At 40.8% G+C, this 21450-nt stretch overlaps 1 protein-coding gene across 15 annotated transcripts in view; it reads left to right on the forward strand.

Annotated features, from left to right (window-relative positions):
- The window catches only part of ADAM23 (ADAM metallopeptidase domain 23), a 317233-nt gene that overhangs the window by 282719 nt on the left and 13064 nt on the right, over positions 1 to 21450 (forward strand). For 10 of the 15 annotated variants that reach the window (XM_042949899.1, XM_042949900.1, XM_042949905.1 and 7 more), the window contains one exon: positions 3884 to 4672. The exons of 2 other annotated variants lie outside the window; for them this stretch is intronic. In XM_042949899.1, coding sequence (XP_042805833.1) covers positions 3884 to 4023 — 140 coding nt within the window. In that variant the 3' untranslated portion in view covers positions 4024 to 4672. Of the gene's footprint in view, positions 1 to 3883; positions 4673 to 5530; positions 5667 to 21450 lie in introns of those variants that run through there. 3 more of the 15 variants (XM_042949895.1, XM_042949896.1, XM_042949909.1) reach the window with 3 other exon arrangements.

The raw sequence follows: 21450 nt of genomic DNA on the forward strand, positions 1-21450 counted from the left end.
TATGGATTCCCAGTCTATGGGGTGTTAGAAATTATCTGTAAGAAATCCTGTGAAAGATGAAGATAGGTTTTTGGCACACCAGTTTGTCCCACTTTACCCCCATATCTGCATTTATTTACATCCCTCCCACCCCCATGTTCCTTTTCTTCTCCATCACCTACACGTGCAGAATAAAGCTATGGACTGTGCCGCAGAGTACTGCCAACCTTGGTCCTGGTTGACTAATGAAAACTCACAGCCGCTGTTCAGTTTTGAATAGTAATGCTGCTGGATTAGATTATTAGGGCTGTTGCTTTTACTTGACATTAGAAAAATCAAGTAGATGAAGAATCATTTTAGTACCCTCTTCTCTAAATCTTAGGAAAGATAACAAATCTATGAAAAGAGGATTTCCTGTTTCCGTTTAAAAATGACCAGAATTGCTCTTACCACCCTGGACGTGGCTTTTTATTTGACATCCCCTAAATTCAAATACAGAAATTTAGATGTGAGCAATACAGTCGTTTACCTTGCGTATGAAGTATGTGATCACTCTAGGCGATGGTGGTCAGGAAGAGAAATTCTAGGTGATAGTAGGAAAACAACTTGAAGGTAACAGTGACATGATTTGAGGATTTGATTTGAGGATTAGTACTGAGCTCTTGCAACCATCTTGCCATGCCTCAGACTGTAGAGCCCGGTTACCACTCCCCACCACCCCACTGCTTGCTCCCTCGGTAAGATTCAGTGGCAGTAGTGGTCATACTGGCCTGGCAGAGCTGCTCTTGACCTTAAAAGTGTTAATTACTTCAGTAAGTCTGTATAACAATCAGTTGTGATTTCCTCTCTATGAATAGTTACTTGGGTTACAAGTTCTTATGGAGCCTGATGTGGGCTGATTTTAAGCACTTCTGTTTGGCCTGTGTCCCGTTTTGTAGGACATACTAAAGAAAAGGTTAAAGGAAGGTAATCATGTAACTGACATGTAAAGGATCACATCTGGGTTTATCACAAGGAAAGTTGAATTGTTGGAATGTCAAGTTGGATGAAATTTGAAAGGAATTTAATATTGCCAATTATAGTTTCTCAAAAGGGTAAATGCCTTTTTATTTTGATTTTTATAGAATTAGGAAATGGAATCAATTTTAGCTAGTCTTTCCATGAGGATAATGAGACTTCAGCTTCTCTGAATTCCACTACCATATCCCAGTGGGGAATAAGGAGCCTAATTCCCTTAATTCCTGCAACTCTTGGGTTAGGCACTTTCTCATTGAGACCTAGCAGGCTGGCCCGGAAGAACCAGGTCAGCTTCCTGCCTCAGCCCCCTGGGGAAGTGAGCTCAGTCAAAGGTGGCCTAGGAGGGGTTGAGGGGAGGGTTCTCGGTGAGTGGTGATGACCCATTGTGGAAAGAGAAGAAGGCGATAGCAGTGGGTAAATATATAGCCCTGAAAGAACTAAAGCCTTCACAAACCTTCAGGGTATTGTTACCTGAAGAGCACTGTTCTAATTTTGTATAAATATATATGTGTATAATGTATATTGTAGACAAAAGTGTAGGCTTTTCACATGTCGGAAAGATTGGTGAAAGCTGGGTCAGTGCAAGGTTTATGGATTATGCTCACATTTTATAACGATCCAGAAATACCGTACGGGTTATGATGAGAACATTCGTTGCTTTTCCAGTCCTAGTGAGCAGAAGGAATTCAGATGAAACAGCTGTGGAAGGAAGACAGCAAACATCCACCCATGATAGTTGTGCTCTCGTATTAGAAATGAGCAAAAAGACTTTTTTCATATAGAAAATTCAGGACAGGCAGTTCTCAATACACGGTGAGTTCTCACGACTCACCATGGTAGCTTTGCAATTTATACATGAGGAGCCCTCACGGTCAGCCTGCCACAGGAGGGTCCCTCTCTGCTGTCATCACGGGGTCCTGCCTTCCTCCTGCTGGGGGATCTGTGGAGGAGATATAGTGCCCTGTTGGTATTCAGAGTCCATTTTCCCATAGAAATAATGGTTCTACAGGATGATTTGGCTTCTTGGTCTGACCTGGGAAACCATTCATCCTGTAGAATATATTTTCTTTAAAATAATATAATCTTAAGTTTCAAACGCTGACTTCAAAGGAGCACGATCTTTTGGGCACTGGGGGTTGACGGTATGCCAGGCTGAAATGGAATTTCGTATCTCCACTTAAAAACGAACTGGATTGCATTTAAGACCTTGGACATGGCTACTTATCTGCCATTCCCTGAATTTGAATAAGGGAATTTAGATGTGAGCAATGTAGTCATTTGCATGCGCAGCACTAGCTCCCTTGATCTTTCCTCTACATTCGTTTTAATTGAGGGGATGTTAGTTTCACGTTTCTCTTCAATTCCAGCAATACAGAGCTAAATTGGCCGGAACCTCTGGTCTTTCAGGGTCATTTGGCAAGGTCAAGCAATCTTTGTTTTTCCCCACCTGACTCATGGGTAGAGTTGATCTTTACACATCTGCCTTTAAGAGCTGTGAGTGTGTGGGTAGTAGGCGCAGATCCTGTGCTCTGAAGCGAACGAGCTCAGTGCCAGATGCATTAAGGGGGACGTCCCGTTTGGTCTCAAAGCAGCAGCAATGGCTGCTTTAGAAAATACTGACACAAGAGAAGGTTCTTGGAGGTGGTGGGGAATAGGGAAGAAAGGAAGTAGCACTGTTGCAAATAGAGTTTGCAGCAATGGATTACCTGCTAGGCCAACAAACCACAGGCTTAGGCCATTAATGAAGACATTTTAATGAAAACTTTTAAAAGAAAAGGGAGGTTTTCTTTCAAGATTTTTTTATTTTTGCTATTTCAAAAGAGAAGCGTCAAAGTGGCCATCTGGGAGAAATGAGCACTTTGCAGGATGCCTTTATACATATTTTGAGCTTTGGTATTGTTTTAATTTTGAATGACGTGCGGGGGAGGAGGAACACACTGTCATTTTTCGGCACGGAGGGCTGGAAGGGTGTTCAGGCGGCCCCGAGTGGGCAGGGGCGAGAGGGGGCTCGGGGACCCCTCGCTCTCCAGTTTTGCATGACGCCGCGGTGGCAACAGCATTGCACCTGCCCAGCGCGCACACTAAATGCATGAGCCCCCTTGCTTGATGCCCCACATGAAGCCAGACCATGGGGAGGTTGCAACCAACTTTTGTTGTTGCCTTGTAGTGTCTTGCTGGTTCTTTTCTCTTCTCTTTTTAAACAACAGGAACCACTTTTTAGGAGACTGGACACTGAGAGCAAGGCATTTTAACTTGCTTATTTCCACCGAGCTTAACTGCTACATTCGCTTAACTAACCCAAGCCCGTGTCCATTCTCCTTTGAGTGTACCGTCTTACTGTGCACTCTGGTTTTCAACTCTGTAGATATGAAAAATGCTTGTTCCACGGTGGGGTAAGAGCTCACACACCCAAGGCAGCAAGGTAGAACAAGGCTCCTTGCCGTCTTGGCAAAGGCCGATCCGCTGACACAGAACTCTCAAGTCCTGGAAGGAAGCAGCTCGAAGCCCTTCGGAGTTGTGCGTAGTTCCCCTAAGAGCTCCCTACAATGTAGGAAGAGCCCTCTATGTAATGTTCATCTAGTTAAAATTAGTCAGATCATTTACTTCTGAAATAAGAGACAAATTGGGCTGCGGAGGCTTCCAGTGATTTAAAATGAACAACTCGAAGCCGCTTTTGGTCTTTACAAATGGATATACTCTAGTGGAGATGTAAAGACATTCGAAAGTGTGAGCTGTTCTGTGTTTCAAGTTATTTTCGGAAATCTGCCTCCGTGTGAGTTGATTACTTTGCTCTAGAACTAGCGTGGTTGTCATTATCATCACCCTCCTCTCGCCATGATCTGATTAATATTGTGGATTTTTCTCTCTCCGCCTGCGTCTCTGGAAGAAATGTCAAGAAGAGGAGGTTCGATCCCACTCAGCAAGGCCCCATCTGACTCTGCGGCACCGGGTGAGCGGTGCCTCGCACTGTTGGGTTCTGGGCGTGACAAACTCACAGCACCCTTTCCGGAACTGTTAAGTCTGTAAACAAGAACGCTGGGTGGTAATGACCACAGAACCGAAGCTGGGGGACAGGGACGGGGGTAAAAAGAAACTGTCCTTTTGGGAAATAATTTCAAAGAACCCCTCTCACCGCCGGTCAATAAAAGGGGATAAAAGACAATGTTATAAAAAAGAACTATTTCACAGAATCTTTTTTTTTTTCTAACTAAAGGAAGAAGGAACAATAACAAAAAATGAAGTGCAATAAAAGAACCGTTAAAGAAATAGCAAATGATTTTTTCTTTCCTCAGCCTGCCGGCACTTAATATCTTCTAAATGAGTTGGCATGATTTTTTTTCCCTTTCCTAACCGATGACACACTCCGGTGGCATAAAGATCTCATTTCCGAAAGGGTCAAATCTGCATGGCATATATACAACAAGCAGCTAGCAAGCCAACCCACAGCCAAACCTGCAACTGATTTCCTAAGGTGAAGATGAAAGGCAAACACGTGGAGGCTGCCTGGCCCTCCATCCCTAGCCTAGACCAGGCCACGAAGGACTCCGGACCCCTGCTCTTGTTGATTTACTTCCCCGTTGTCTGTTCTCCTGGACCGAGCATCCTTTGCCAATGGGAGCTGGGACTTGAACAATGATGCTACTGTATAGTCCTTTTATAAGTGTAAATATGGAAATAAGAGATTTTGACACATCATTTTCACTTGTCTGTACTGAAATATTTTTCTTGTAAAGGTTCTCTGTAGATTTGAGTTTATTGTTTGCTCCCCATCTTTTGGGTTCTTTTCTCTGTTTTCTCTCTCTCTTCTCTCGTCACAAGACCAACACGTTGTTCAGTGATTTGGGGGCTTGTTTAACAAAGACAGACATAGCCACAGACGAAGGGAGTTTGGGCGCAAGACAGGTACAATTTACAAATGAAATGCTTTGAGTGAGATGAAATGCTTGAAACTAAACATAAGCAAAAGGGTGGGGGGACACAAACAACTAAATAACCCTTATTAAAAATACACAAATTATGTAAATGCAAATATATGTACTGACAAGTCTAAAACTTTTTGATGTCGTTATAAACATATGTACATAATGTAAGAAAGTAGATGCCCTCTCAAATTAATCACAGAAGTGCCAAGCTCATGATTTTTGTTTTTTGTTTTGACAATTTTCTTTCCCTGTCTTTAATGTGAAAGAAGGATAAACTTAAAGCCTTAAATTAAATAACAATTTTTAAGCGTTAAAAACTTGGGGGAAAAATTAAGCTTTCCATTTTATTCGTATCTATTACTGTCAGTATCTCATTCATGCTTCATTTTCCTGCCTCGAAATATATATGGTAGAACCCCACTGTGAAACTGGGAACGGACACAGAAGCAGCAATTACCTTCTTGGGAGCACTGCTATCATAGGCTTTAAGTCTGTGTGTTGTGTTTTCAGCAAATCTTGTTGGGCCCATGGTGTGTTCCTGGTCTGTGGAATGTTCTGGATTATGATGGGATTCTACTATTCACAAGCTCATGGTGTTCTTTTGCCTCCAGGCAGACGTGCGGATGTAATCTGGGTTCCCAAGTCCCTTCGAGTTTCCTTCATTTGCACTGACTTCTTCCATTTATGATCGAGACAGCTTCCGTTCAAGTGTTAAGTATATACATCAATAAAGAAATTTGGTCCTGACTTTGTTTTGAATATAAAAACTTGTACGTGATTCCTTCAGTCAGCATCCATCTAGAGACGAGCTTTCCTGACAGCCCCCAAAGAGCCCGCTCTTCCCTAACGTCCCCTTTTCAGGAACAGGACACGCAGTTGTACTGTTTGCTTCGTGACAACCCAGTGAGTTGCTAGATTTAGCTTTAAGTCCCTTTTCAGCAAGGTTCATGACACCAGTCTCACAACTTTTGCTTTGACTTTGGAGAGGCTTTAGGACTCTTGTCCTAAAAATCTACTGCTTGAAACAGTGTTTTTTTTTTAATTGTGGAAGTCTCACAATCATAGAGCAGAAACCTTAATTTCTGTATGCTACAGTAGATCACAGCCTAACATCTGAATCCTGTTACTGCTTTCTGAGTACTAGGTGCTACCCGGGACTGCGGTCTTTCTCTAGAACTAGCTATCTGTTTATATTGTAATAACAGGGCTATCTACAAGATTTATCAGCCTTATCTCGGGTTCATAAGACACAGGCTGTATCCCTCCACCTAGTGGCGATGGCTCTTTCAGCCCAGAGGAAACTCAGATTACTTGGCATCTCTTCCTGTCGCTGCATTGTTTCTGTCTGTCTGTCGCTGGATCCCACCCACTAGTGGATTCCAAGCTGCTACCAAGCACACCATGCACATTTCACTGCTCTTCCAGAGGCGCCATGGTGACTTAACGGAAACAAAACCATGGTGGTTACAAAACAGGTTGAATCTCTACTATTAACTTTTGAGCATTTCACAAACAACATTGTAAGTGTGCGATGTTACGTTTTAAATCAGACCACAGTGGTCCCCAAATATTATGTACATAATGGCAAATGTCAGTGTAACTTTTTGTCACACTGGCAGTTTCATAGGTAACCAAACCTATGTTCCAATGTTAAATTATCTGTGTGTATATGTAAAATACACAAGCTTTAAGCCATGTGTGTATGAATATGAAAGAGAATGCAACCATCCCAATCGTAAACAATGGATTATAATCGTTTTTGGTGGCATTCGGTTATGTCGTTTCAGACTCTTTGCTGTCTTTTCTCTTGCACATGCCATTCGTTTGCTGATTTTTTTTTTTTGTGGTGAGAATAGTCCTTTTTTATTAATTTGAGCTCAAAGCACAAGCGTTATCACCGTCGTAATGTTACCCAACAAGAGTTAGTGTTAAGTGATGGCAAATTCCCATTCCACCTGCTATTCTTTGCTGCGTTGATCAATGACACCTGGATGAGGAGGTGTGCGCTAACTTCATTGCTCACTGGGATACTGCATGAGCCCACTGAATTAGTGCTACTCCTATTAGATAAATGAGCAGTACCCATAGGTGCATGTTATGAAACACGAATCACGTGGAGCTGTGGAGTTTTACCAAGTGGTATGCGTGTTTTTTGTTTCCGTTTTTGTTTTCACTATGCAAAGATGGGAAATGCACAAACTTTTCAAAGACTATAGTGTCTGAAGAACTTTACAAACAATACTTGAACCTTTCTTTAAAGTCATCCCATCAGATTTTAGAGTCATTGTTGCTTCTGTTGTTAATTTTCGTTTTTAAATGGTTTGTAATTTTTTAAGTGTACAACCTGAAGTTTTGTTGGAAGTTAATAAATTCATTCATAATCTTGTTGGCTGCCTATGAATGGAGATTCAGTAGTCACTGTATGCATCTTTTAGACAAGTGTGTATTAAAATTTTTGTTAACATAGAATGTTGTAGCTTTATACTGTCATTATTTTTCTTAAACCCTTTTGTGTTATCTTGTATTGTTGATTAAATGGCCGTGTGCCTGATATCAAGAGTTTTAGCACGGGTTTCTCAGTCAAAGGCTCACTGAAAATTTAAGCAGTCAATGGAACAAAATAAAATCTCTGATTAATGATAAATACATCCCTGATTAGAATTCAGTTTCATTGGTTTTATTGGAAATGCTCTGCCTCTTATAAATCAGGGGCAAAAAAAAAAAAAACCCACCTTAGGATCACGTTATCATTTAGTTTTCTTTAGTGTCTCTCTTCTGAGTCTAAAAGGAGATGGCTAGTAATACTTTTGGCATGATCCCAAATTTACAATCAAGCTATAAAGAAAATAGAAGTATTTGATTATAGAAATCGTTTTATTGAAAACATTCGAAGAAAGTATTTCCTCACACGTCACATGGAATTGATGACCAATTCCTTCTTTTTTTTTTTTTTTAATTTTTTAACGTTTATTTATTTTTGAGAAAGAGAGAGACAGAGCATGAATGGGGGAGGGGCAGAGAGAGAGGGAGACACAGAATCTGAAACAGGCTCCAGGCTCTGAGTGGTCAGCCCAGAGCCCGATTCGGGGCTCAAACTCACAGACCGCGAGATCGTGACCTGAGCTGAAGTCGGACGCTCAACCGACTGAGCCACCCAGGCGCCCCGACCAATTCCTTCTTTATAAATATCTTTCAGTGTATCTCCTCCATCCAGCCTCACTGCCATCCCTTGGGTTGGCCTCAGCAGCCACAGGTATGTTACTTACATCTATCACCTTGACATGGAAAGAAGCTGATCTGAACACATCGTTCCTCTGATGAGTTTGTAGGGTCTCTTCATCTCCTATCAGATAAAAGTCAAGCTTAATAATATGACTTAAACTTCTGCCTCCCTTGCATAACCTCAACCTGGTTTATTTTTCTAGCTATCATTGGCTTATCCTCACAGCCATCTTACTCAGGATCCCCTTCAAAGAGCCTCTTCTACCTAAGCTAAATAATCTCATGGAAATTTTATATCCATTCACCATAATTCGTTGGTTTCTATGTCATTTTATGTAATAAAATAGGAGCCCTTTAAAATAACATGAATAGGGGCACCAGCGTGGCCCAGTTGGTTAAGCGTCTGACACTTGATCTTGGCTCAGGTCATGATCTCACGGTTCGTGATTTTGAGCCCCACATCGGGCTCTGCACTGACAGTGTGGAGCCTGCTTGGGAGTCTCTCTCTCTGCCCTTCCCCTGATCATGTTTCTGTCTCTCTCTCTCTCTCAAAATAAGTAAATAAACGTAAAAGAATTATCTGATTTTTTTTATACGTTTTCCTTTTAGTCATTCTGTTTTTGAAGTTGACATTGAAATGAGTTCTACCCCATGCTCCCTTGGTAACTGACTAAGAAAGGTGGCCTGAAACCAGAAACTCCCTAGACGCAGAACAGCAGCCCTAGAGTTAAAATTTTGATGTGAATAATTAAGTAGATAATCCATATGCTCACAATGGAATTCTTAAATAGCTTTTGAAATTTAAAGTGGGCACCTTTTAGGTTAATGTGCAAGAGTTAGGGCCTTCTATTCATTCATTCATTCATTCATTCAACAAGTATTTACTAAGCCTCTAGGCCCGGAACTCCTTGTAGAAATTGAAGGAACAAAAGGAAATTCTTGGTCTAAGCTTGCTCACAGTTCAGCAGAGAGAGACATGATAAATGTGACAGACTCAGGAACGGGAGAAAGGAGAACTGATGAGGGGCAGGCGGGAGAGGGATGCAGGAAGGCTTCCCGAAAGAAGTGAGTTTTGAACTGTCTTGAGAGATGACGAGAGATCACTAGTCTAATTAAGTGGGAAACACACTCACGATATGGGAAGCGATGTGCCGAGACCAAGAGGAAGAGCTGCTCAGACCTTTGGTTAAAGAAACGCTAAGCGTCTGTATTTCCTTCCAGTCTTCTCCCCTCCCTCTCTCCTTCCTTCTTTTCTTCCTACCTTTCACAAACACTTGATCTGTAAAGATCCTACAGTATTGTGCCAGGTCTCAAGGTCACAGTGATGAGCTCTCACTCTCAGATGCCACATGTAAAAACAAGGTGATAAGTGCCCTAGCAGACATAAGTTACTTAGGCACTTCAGAAGAGAGGAGAGAGACTCTATCTCTGCCCTTGAGATCAAAAATGGCTTCACAGAGGAGGTGGCATTTGAGAAAAAAGCTGTGTCATTGGATCTAGTACCATGATCATTTATTGTTATGTTAACCAGGGCTCATTTGGTTTGATGCAAGTTCACTCATCAATATCTTGAAGAAGAACAACCTGTAATGTTGAGTCTAACTTTCAGATATCTGAATTCTTTTAGCTTACAGCGAGATGATTGTTATAAGATTCTCCATCAGAACCTTGTATTTTTAAAAAAATGTTTTACTCATTTTTGAGAGAGAAAGCATGAGCGAGGTAGGGGCAGAGAAGAGAGGGAGAGAGGATCCAAAGTGGGCTCCACGCTGAAAGAAGTGAGCCTGATACGGAGCTCGAACTCATGAACCGTGAGATCATGACCTGAGCCGAAGTCAAATGCTCAACCGACTGAGCCACCCAGGCGCCCCAGAACCTTGTAGTTTTAAACTGTTTTCCCACTGATGTGCTCATCATGGCTCAGTCTTAATTGTTTGGGGCCATCAGTTACTAACGTTGACGATATATCGTTGTCGACTTTCTATATTTTCTTCACATAAAGATCCCTGACTAATTTCAGTCAGGAGCGAGGGGGTGAATAAAAACCACAAATGCTTTTAAAGCATCATTAGGAAGTCCTCCAATTAATGAAGGGTCAGAATTATTTTCCAAGTGCAATTGCACTCCCAGTCCACTAACGTTGGTGTTTATCTCTCTGTTATGCCTCGGAGAGAAGGTCACCATTCCTTGAGCTTTTCTGAAACCTGTCAGCAGGTCTGGCTCCTTAACTGAAACAAGTTCTTGGCCACGTACGTGACTTCTGGAGAGAAAGCAAATGCCATGATCCCTCATTACCTGAAAATAGTTGTCCTGCTGGGATCTGCCGATGCTCCTCTGCCAGCTGATTGCGTCCGCACACACTTGCCTTGGTGTGGCTGCAAAGACTGCACTTGTGACCCCACAGAGTCCGCCCTTATGAGAACATTTATCCGACTGTGATGATCATTGAAAGCCAAATTAGCTGAGTAAATCTATTGGTCCTACAAAAACAAGGCAAAACAAAGCAAAGCAAAATAAAACAAAATGAAACAAAAATCTTTGTCCTGAATGATCAGGCGTATATCAAGGGTTCTTCAGCTCTCTTTGGAGCTTTAAATAGCTTCCAGTCTTCAGGGGGTAAATGAGCTTGCAGGAGAGCTCCATGCTTCTTCAGGCCCAGGTCTCATGGTGAAGACACAAAAAAGGTAACGTGGATTGTAAATGACATCAGAGATGCCTCTGGTCTGCAGCAACAGACATAGCATTATGGGGCGATTGTAACTCCCACAGAGATCGCGAATGGACTCTAGGCAGTAGCTTTTCCTATGTAGGTGAAATGGCTATCAAGCAAGGGTGGCAAATTATCACAATGAGCAGAACAGTGCAGTATAGGAGACCAGAGGGCTGGGGAAACTGAGCTGGGCTAGAGAGCACTTAGCCTGTCTTTACTCAGCTCCAGTCAATTGTCACCACACGGAAAATTGGTTCTTTCCTTGGCCCTTCCGTTTATTTTTTTCACAGGAGCCAGAAATCCAGGTTTGTTTCTATTTTTTAAATGGTGCAGCCAATTCATATTTTAAAAGCACTGTGTGGGTCAAGGTGATGTAGCCAGAACCTGTCTTTGTGTAGGATTGAGCCTGTTGGCCCCTAGTATGTAACTTCAACGTACATCAGTGAGACATTTTCACACATGGCCCCCTGAAATCTTCGGACAGCCCCAGTGAGTACACAGACATGGCCTTGCTCCCAGGCGGGGTTGTAGGTTTCTGACTGAAGGGTCATGCAGGTGTTCACATGAGTTCCCACTTACAATGCTGACTTACCGTTGTTTTGTGTGGATGGCGGCACAGCCATTGAAAGCAGCCCGCCCGAAGGTACATCCTTTTGGTGGTGGTTTGTGTGCCAAGCTTATTCAGATGTGTTCATTTGTAAGCAATGAACCAATCCTGCATTGGCAAATGGGCTTTTTCTCAGGGCTCATTCCTCAGTGCTCAATGAGACCTTGTCTCAATGCTCACTAAGGCGGCTTAGTGACTCCTGGATCCTAAGCCATGTCTGCCACCTGTTAGAGAGGGTCTGGGGTTGATTATGAGTGTCTGTGACCTGGCAAGCTTAAGTACTTGACTAGATTCTTAAGACAGCCTTTCTTTCTGTCTTTGACTCTCAAAATCAATTGGATGTAGGCATGAATCAGCTAATCCAGAGGTCCTATGTAATTTTCTGGATCCAGGGAAATAGGGAAAAGATTTTTGAGCAAAGAGATGCTGAAACATTCAGCAGGAAGGAACAACTTGAGTTGTTTCTGATTAATTACGAAAAGCTACATGTCTATTGCAGAAAAATTTGAAAACAAACAAAATTCAAAGAAAATCAAAACAACTATAATCTAGTCAGCAAGATGTAACCCCCCTCCCATCACTATTTTGTTACTTTCTTGAATCTTTCATTTGTTTTCTCTCACCGCTATGGAAGCAGCCCACAAAAGTAGGCAGCAAGTGGGTCTCTCTGAGGATGTGTTTCAGTCCCCCTCTCGTGTACGTGTGTGTGCTCAGACGTGTGTGTCCTGTGTACTATGTTCTGTGTTCTACTGGCTCCAAAAAAGCATGAGACTATCAGATCACTAGGGCAAGGAAGTACTTTCTAATCTCTTGGCCTTAGCTCAGCCTGTTTCTTCTGCTGGGAAGACTTCTCTTACAGCCCCGGTCAAATTTCAGTGCTTCCCCAAGTGTCACTTCAAATGTTACCTTCTCCATGAAGTCTTTCGTGGTCCTTCCACTGCTTTCTGGGGATGCACAAAGATGGCGGCTCCAGGTAGTGGTGGAACTGGAATGAAACCACAGGTATTATAAGCTCCAGAGTCCATGGTCTAACCACATTGCTTTATTGTCCCTCTTTATCCCCATTTTACAGTTAAAAAAAAAACACAAAAAAACCTCAATGTCGAAGAGGGCTCTATAAGTGACAAGGCAGACTCAGGACACGGGCAGTTGAATTCTGGGTCTTTTTCGGAACCCAGGAGAACATGGAATATAGCACATATAACACAGGAAAATGAGCAGGTGGATGTTAGTGGTAGATCCTTGGAGAGAATCACTTGCTGCCTACCCCTGGGGGCTGGTTCAACAAGGAGTACTGTTGGAACCACTACTCAACTGCCATCGCTGGGAGACAGGGAGTGTCCAAGTTCAGAGAATCTGTATGGTAGAATCTTCCATTTCTAAATGTAAATGTTAACCTTTTGTACAACTAGAGAGAGAGAGAGAGAGAGAGAGGCTAGTAGGACTGAAGGAAAAGCCTGAAAATCAGCCCTATGGCATTTCACCTAAGAGGGAGGGAATACGTAAACCAGCGTGAAGTATCTGCAGGACGTTAAGTGAGAGAAGAGACAGGATTTTTCTGTTACCTCTGATGAGTGAAGCAGTTTTCCATTATAAAACTGATGACTGAAAGGTTACAGAAATGCTATGTGCAATCCTGTATGAAGAACTTCATTGAGTCAATGAGTAATATGAAAATCTTCTAATAAAGGCACTTTGGCTAGTTATGGTGGGTCAGGAAATATGATGCCCAGATGTTTCCCTGTAGGATATTACGGTTTAATAAAGGAGCTGAGAAATAGGGGAAGAATGACCATTTACGATGAAAGTGTCACACTAGGTAAAGGAAATGCAGCTAAACTATGGAGGATCAGAAGAAGAAAATGCTACAGAAGTGAAGGAAGGAGATCCACGTGAGGAATAAAGGGAGCATAAAGGATTTATTCCTCTGTCTGCTGAGAGTAGTGCCAGAAGGTGGGCATCAGCTGTGCATCCTTTTGAGGTTTGCCTCTACTGAAGAAAACTGCCCTTGTTGAAGCAGCCCACATCCAGTGGTGGATCAATGTGGGGTTATCAAGGCTCCACCTTGACTCAGGACAACTCTCAGGGCCAGGCCAGCTCCAAGAGCTCCTCCTTTTTGGGGCCCGCGAGGAAGTTCATCTCCCTCTGCCCAGTCCTATTCCCTTCCCTCCCTGGTGGACAGCTTGTCCCTACTCTGCCCAGAGTCTGCTTCCCAGGGAATCCCATCTGGGACAGTTGCAGCTATGGGTTTTATCAGAGCGTAGAGTATAAGGAAGAAAGGAAGGAAGTGAGGATTGACCTGTAGCCCTGGATAAAGTTGTAGATTCTGAACTGTCGTGTGTGGACTTAATTCTCTAGCAGTTGGAAGCAGGTTTATGATGATCAGGGTAAGGGAAGCGGTCTGGCAGTAGTATATAAGATGGATTGTGGGTCAGAGAGCTGGGAGGTACCATCCAGACAGATTAGGATGCCAGTCCCATACCACAGATCCAGGTAATGAGGAATTGACATCGGGCTCTGGAAAGGCAAAAAAAAAAAAAAAAAAAAAAAAAGAGTGAAAGAGGCAGATCACACGGGTAGGATCAACAGAAGCTGGCAGCTGGTTGTGGGAAGGAAGAGAGAGAGAAGGGTAAAAGATGAAGGCCAGGCTTGACACCTGGTAGTTGGGATGAAGGGGGCAGCCTGGAGGAGATCCTGAATTAGGGGGCAAAGATGTATTCCATTTTGGATCTGTTGGCATCGAGGGGCTTGATGGAAATCAGGTGAAGTTGTCCAGCAGGTTAGTGAAATGAAGATATAGAATATCTTGGAGGGGTCAGGATGGAAATATTTAACTCGAGTACCACCTATATATGTAATAATTTGAGCCATAAAACTAGAGGCAAATTCTTGAAGAAATATTACAGAAAGGGAAAGGAAGAGAGTGAGGGAGACAGAGAACTGATGAGATTGGGCGAAAATATGGAATAAATGGAGCAGAGGAAGAAGATGACTTCCATGAGATCAGCGCTATGGGCTACAAGTTACTACCGGCAGTGGAACTGAATTCCGTTGGTCCCAAGGACAGAATGTAGCAAGAAGGGGTGAATCCAATCTTCCTGCGGTAGCCATGATTCCAACCAACTTGAAATCAATAAGATTGATTGATTTCTCTCTTTCCATTAAGAGAGTATTCAACTCCCCCAAGTCTTGGGAGCTTCACTAGGATATATTTAATTTTTTTGAGGAAAACTGGGATATCCAACCTTGAAAAAACTTTTGACAGGATCTCCATATAGCAAAAGAATGGATTAAAAAAGATCCTTTTGCTTCCATTACTGTAACCATAATTACACTTTCTTTAGTCCAAAGCTGAAATTATGAGCATTTGGCATTCCAGGAACGAGAGATGAGAATGACACTCCCAAACTTATTAGAAGCCAGATATTGATTTATCAGCAGAGTGGTTGTTTCTTATCAACAACGCGGTGGCTCTCCACAGAAAAATACTGCCCCTGGGCCACAATGATGTAAATGCGGATGCATGGCATAAGGTGGAACACAATTAAGCTGTCAATTGTTCTTCAGTCTCAAAATTACATTCTCAATACTACACAAAGAAGCGGGGAGGTGCCGAAGACATTTTGTTGGGCATTTTGAGAAATGTGAGTTGAACAAAGGAAATAAAAGAAGGCAATCCAAGTAGAAAGTCATGGTTATAGGTAATCAACATGACTCTGTAGTTCAGTGAATTCTCAGAAAGTTGTATAACCTCTCCCTTCCTGGTGATGTATTGCCCAGAGCCGCATTTCATTAGCTATGGTTAGAAATGAAGAAATAAATTCTTCTTTATTAAAGTTAAAAAAAAAAAACTCTGAGAAGACCTTGTGCTCAAATATTTATATGAGACCAAACGCTCAGATGAAAGGAGGAAAATGTAGTCAATTCAGTCCATTTTGGCTTTGTTCTCAGGATATATATACCGAGTAGGTAGTTGTCCATATAAAATAAAAAGCCTTTTGCTTTTTAGAGATGAATGAATTACAGATGAATGTCCCTGGAAGAAGTCCTTTGACTATCAAAGTTTGTACCATTTCCAGTGAGTTACCCGGAAAGGCAAACAATTCATATATCCACATTTCACATATCACTTATATTAGTGGACTATTACAAATATTTTATAACATAGATCATCTCTTTGTTTGTCTGACTTTCCCTTTGTTTGGCTATAACATGGATCATCTCTTTGTTTGGCAAAACCTTATTTTGAAGGTTAATTAAATAGCTCTGAAATTAGTTTGGTTGGAACACTTTGTGTATATTTACTTTTATTATAGTGAAAGAGAAAGATGTATTTTGAATTCCTTGCACAAAAAGTGATCGATATCTAAAACTAAGTTCCTTGCATAAAATGTGATTGACAGCTAAAAATAATGTTGACATCTTGCTTTTGAAATAAGAGAATTTTTTTCCCCACCACAAAAGATTTAAAACCTGGAAGCACCCCTAACTGAATAATCCCAGCCCTTCATAATACTCTTCTCCCCGTCTAGATTTTACGAGAGCCTGAGAATGCCTTCAATTCCCTATTCAGTATGAGAGAGCCTGTTCTATAGGATGTATCATGGGGCTAATGCTTGTTCTGGGAACCATTTTAGAAAAAGGGATAAATGTGGGATCATGGTTCTGGACAGAGTGTGGTTGAACTATAGTGATTTAGAAATGAGGTGGGTCATGTTTGTGAATATGACTTTTCTCAAAAATAGTTAGACAGGTCATGAGTCTATTAGCATACGAGCATGGCTTTAACTTTGTTTTGTTTGTTTTGATTTTCTCCTTAGTTTTACTGTTTTTTTTATGGCGTAAACATTTACAACTGAGGCAGATAAACAAGAGGTTCAATAGTCTTTACAAGCAGCAGCTCACCAGTGTTGCCAAAACTGCCAGGCATTTGATGAAATGTTAAAATAATACACATGCTTCTGGTTATGTGGGTCATTGCCTGACATCTTTCTGGTCTTGAAATGGATTAATGCAATGGTCATATAGTCATATCATAGATTTCCTCGAAAATTCTCTTGCTCCTGTTACCTAGTAAGCCAGAGGTGTTGAACTGAAAGCTCAAGAAATTTGTTCCAAAGTCAATGTTTTCTGCTGGGGATGGCAAGTTATGTTGGACGTCCAAGGTAGATGTCATGTTTGAGTACAGAAGTGGTCAATTTTCTGATAGCAACTCTGGATCAGGTTTACAGGTTGAAAACAATCACAAATGTATACACAGGAAGGGATAAACTTCTCACTAAGACGTAATCGATGCCTTGGCTGATGTCACATCTTTGTTAGAGTCTAGAAGTTTTCTGCATGGTCATTAGTTCAAAGTCAACTATGAATGGGTGTCCCAAGATGTTAGTTAGGCATGAAACTTCATCTGAATATGGGATCCCAAGATGGGATGGAGGTACATATACATACATACATACATACATACATACAAACATCTATATATACATATATATTTGAATATATAACCTGCTTTTCCATATCTGTGCCTATGTAAATTAGGTATAATTAAATTCCCTTAGAATATAACCCTCAGATATGTCAGAAGCATGGAGCCTGCTAAAAGAAATGTACTCTTCTTCAGGAGCTGCTGGCCATTAGGAAAGGGGTGGATCTCCTATTATTTGGAAGGTTTTCAAGGAAGAGGTTGGGGGAGGGTTAAAAAGAAGCCTGATTGCAGAGTGGTTGACTGGTGAAGACGCATATGCTCTCCACATATCTTGGTAGGTTTCAGTAGTTTCGCATGTGTATGCCTAATGACACTTGAATTTGGTTGATACAAGTCAAATTTATAAGCATAAGGGGCTGATTATGTTCTAATGAGTACTAATGCAATCTCAAAGCTTCCATGGATTGAAGGCCTAAAAAAGTTAGAGGACTGAAGTCACTTGTACAATAAAGCCATGTTTTTCTTCTCAATCTCTATAGTAATACATGATTTTATTTCCTATATTTCACTCTTGCTCTTAAATTATCTGGTTTATATATTTGTTTACTTAAATATTTTTGGTCTTCTCTAGTAGAATGTAAGTTCCACAAAAGCAAAGATTTTGCTTACCTTGTTTATTGACATATGTCCCCCATGCCCGTAACAGCAAATGGCATTGTGTTTGTGTGTGTGTGTGTGTGTGTGTGTGTGTGTGTGTGTAATATTGAACAAATGAATTGCTTTGGTTTGGGCATATGCGTCAGTATATTTCAATACCTTATTCTTTGCCTGTCTTCATCTACTATGTTCCCCACTAGGTTCTGGGTTTATGAGTGGTTTAAAACATATCTTGATGGTCTCTCATTGCACTTAGTAGAGGACATGCTTTCAAATAGTAAATATCCAGTCATCTCAACAATCTCCTTTCTTCTCAGGAAGATGCTGTGGATGGACCCTCACATTTTATTGTCCTGACCTTACCCCAGAGAAGGAGCACAAGGATGGGGACTGATGGTCAAAGGGAATAGAGTGTGCTTATCCCAAGAGGGACTGGAGTTCAGGACAGGGTGTTATATATTTCCAGTTTCCCTCCTTGTTTTATTAGCACTAGTTAAATGACTAGGTGCTCTAATAGAAGACATCCTAAATAGCCAAGAAATTCTTTTTTTGGTGAATGAAGTTTTGCATCATTTGTTTTATCTGAGGAAAGAAGAACATCAGCTCAACAAGGTCGTTTTCTTAAAGACCTTCCATAGGTGATATGGACTTAAAAAAATTTTTTTTTTGCTTGAAATATACATAAACAGAATGGGATTAGTCATAATTCTTGGTCCTTGATATACTCTTTCATTAATCCATCGAACTTTTGTATGCAGGTATTTATTTACTTGCCTACTTATATATTTAAAAGTCTATAATATATATAAAGAATGAATCTACTGTTCACTGTGATGGTCAGAACATTCACAGTAACTAAAATTGTCTGTGTGAAACTCTGTGTGAAACTGTCTTGTCCATTGAACTCTTCCCTCCTAATGTAGGTACTACCTTGATTCCTATAATAATTTTATTGCCATTTGAAACACACAGTTATATTCTTTTAAATATTCCTAATAAATGTGTTGCTTGGTTTTAGTTGTCTTAACTTTATAAAAAGGGTATCTGCATTTGTATATAATCTTTTGGGAGTTCTGTTTTCCTTTTCAATATATTTTTAAAGCCATCCACGGTGTTCCAACTAGCTGTACTTCTTTTGTTTTAACTACTGTGAAATAGTCTGTTGTGTGACTATACTACAATGTATTTATTTATTCCCTACTTTTTGGGATTTTGTGTCGTTTCTGGTTTCTTGTTGTATGAATGGTATCTCTGCGAACATTCTTGTACATATTTATCAATGTACAAATGCAAGCATTACTCTGGTGTTTGCACTGAGAAGTGTATACTTACTCATAGGGTATAGCAATGTTTAACTCCTCTCTATAATGATTATACCACCTCTAATTCTTAATTTCAATGATTTTCTAAATCCAATGTTTCTAGACATTTATTTCATCAATGGATTATTCCCATAAATCATCGATAACAAATTGAGAAAGCAGAAAAGACTTTTGGAATTATATAATTGGACCCATATGATTTGCAGAGAACATTGATGCGTAGGAGAGCTGAAATGCCTTGCTCAAAGTCCTAGAAACAAGGGGCTTTCAGTTGTATCCCCAAGTAGCTTATGCAGCCATCACTGTATTTTTACTAGCATCTTCTATTTCTCAAAGAGAAGTGAATATTATTAGTGAATAATAATGAAACTTCCAGTTTTAAGATAAAGAAGTTAAGACCTAGGAAAAGAAAAGATAAACAGCAAAAGAGTTATCCCAATTTAGGGTTAAAGTTGCCTCATTTTCCTTCAGTTCACATTGCCTTGTGGGGCTGACTTTGCTGTTTGCTTCTCCCAGAGCCATTCCCAACTCCCTGCACAAAGTACTTTACCCCCTTCCACTGGAGATTTTTTCTCCAGACTTACCTGCATCTATAAATGACCATGTGGCCTAGGGGTAGCCTCTTAATTTAATGCTAAGTCCATGGTTTTAGGAATGTTTTCATTTTCTTGATTAAAAAGTAACGGAGGTAGCTGGGCCGGAACAATCCTTCTACTTATTTCCTGCCTTGAATGCAGATGTGACGTCTGGAGCTGTGGCAGCTGACCTCAGGGTCCAAGGCAAGGATAAGGGAATCAGAAATGTAGGGCCTGATATTTTTGGTCACTGAAGTAATATTAGCACCCACACTTCTCCAGACCTCTTCTTAGGTAAGAAAAAGAAATCCCTTTTTATTTAAGCTACTGTAGTCAGGTTTTTTGTTATTGCAGCTTACTGTGTTTCTAGCTAATACAGCATGTCACCAAAATGATCTCAAACTAGATTTAGCATGTTTCTCATTTTCCAGTGCCTGAAAGTTAAACTCTTGTCATTGAATGGGAGATGTCTTTTCCTCAAGGAAAATGATTTGATACTTTCATACTTAGCATCTACTTTTAGATTATACTCTTTCAATAAAAAAATTTCATTTCAGAGGATGTGTTTATAATTAAATCAAAGTAATATCTCCATCCAGCAAAAGTATGATAAAAAGTTTGGGCACTGGATAAAGAATAAAAACTGGGGGCGCCTGGTGGCTCAGTTGGTTAAGTGTCCGGCTTCGGCTCAGGTCATGATCTCACGGTTTGTGGGTTCGAGCCCCGCGTTGGGCACTGTGCTGACAGCTCAGAGCCTGGAGCCTGCTTCCGACTCTGTGTCTCCTTCTCTCTGTGTTCCTCCCCCACTTATGCTCTGTCTCTCTGTCTCTCAAAAATAAATAAATGTAAAAAAATTAAAAAGAAAAACTAAATTGGCTGACTGACATTTTAATTTCTTTGTCCAGTCATAAGAAAGAAATATGACCAATGTAGAGTTGTTAAATGACACTCACTACCCCAGTCTCAGGTTCAAAATGAGACTATTCTCATAAATAAATTCAATCCACACTGATTGGGCTTTAAAGCTGAGAGAGTAGTCAGACATGATCCCCATTCTGAAGGAATGGTTTGGGTGGGAGAAGGAAGGTGAAGAGAGACAGATAAGCATGTATATGAATTAGAATATAGTAAGTGCATAATGAAAGTATGAACAAAATTGTGGCAGAACAAAGTATGAACAAAATCTGGGGCAGAGAAAAGCTAACTCCCTTAGAGGCACATGGGTCAGGAAAAGTTCCTCATCCCAGGAGCCCTGCTCATACTGTGAGATGTTTTTATGCCTTCGACATATAGGTCTGTGTCCTTATTGTTCTTTCGCAGATGTTTTCTTCTGGACAAAAATCCATGATTGTCATTGGACCTCTGACTTTTTGACTGTGAACCCCTCTACTCCTCCCACACATGGTGAGATAGAGGTTTTACGTTGGTTTTTTTCCTGCTACTCTATCATAATTAAAGCCTTAGGGAAAGAAACTTGCTAAAACTTCAGACCTTTGTCATAGTTGCTTTGGTATACAAACCAAATTGAAAACGAATCACTGGTGTTGTAGTCTCCTTTGGAAATGAGTAGCCCAAAAAGACAGGACTTACAATGGTCATTTTTGAATGACTGGGATTCTTGTAAGAGATAAAGTCAACTGTTGACAAAGCCATAAGGATACCTATTGGCTTTGCAACCTACTAGAAAGAATGTGCAAAGGATGGATAGATCTTGAGAAGTACCTCCAAAAAACCCACCATTGTGCCTATGATCACAACTACAGTAACTTCACTTGTACAAGCAGGAAAAACATGAATGAACTATTCCTGTGTCACGGAGTAACTTTCCTTTTCTGCACATTTTAGAATCAATGCCCAATATCATCTGACTACTTCACTGCAATGTGTCCTTATGAATTTGATGACAATTAAAGAATGACTCATCCACTTACCCCAATGGGCATTCCAGGAAATTGTCCTTGTTTATTGCCATCTTCACATTATGGAAAAGCATAAAAGAATGAGAGAAAG

The sequence above is a fragment of the Panthera leo genome, chromosome C1 (genome assembly GCF_018350215.1).
Source record: "Panthera leo isolate Ple1 chromosome C1, P.leo_Ple1_pat1.1, whole genome shotgun sequence".
Lineage (NCBI taxonomy): Eukaryota > Metazoa > Chordata > Mammalia > Carnivora > Felidae > Panthera > Panthera leo.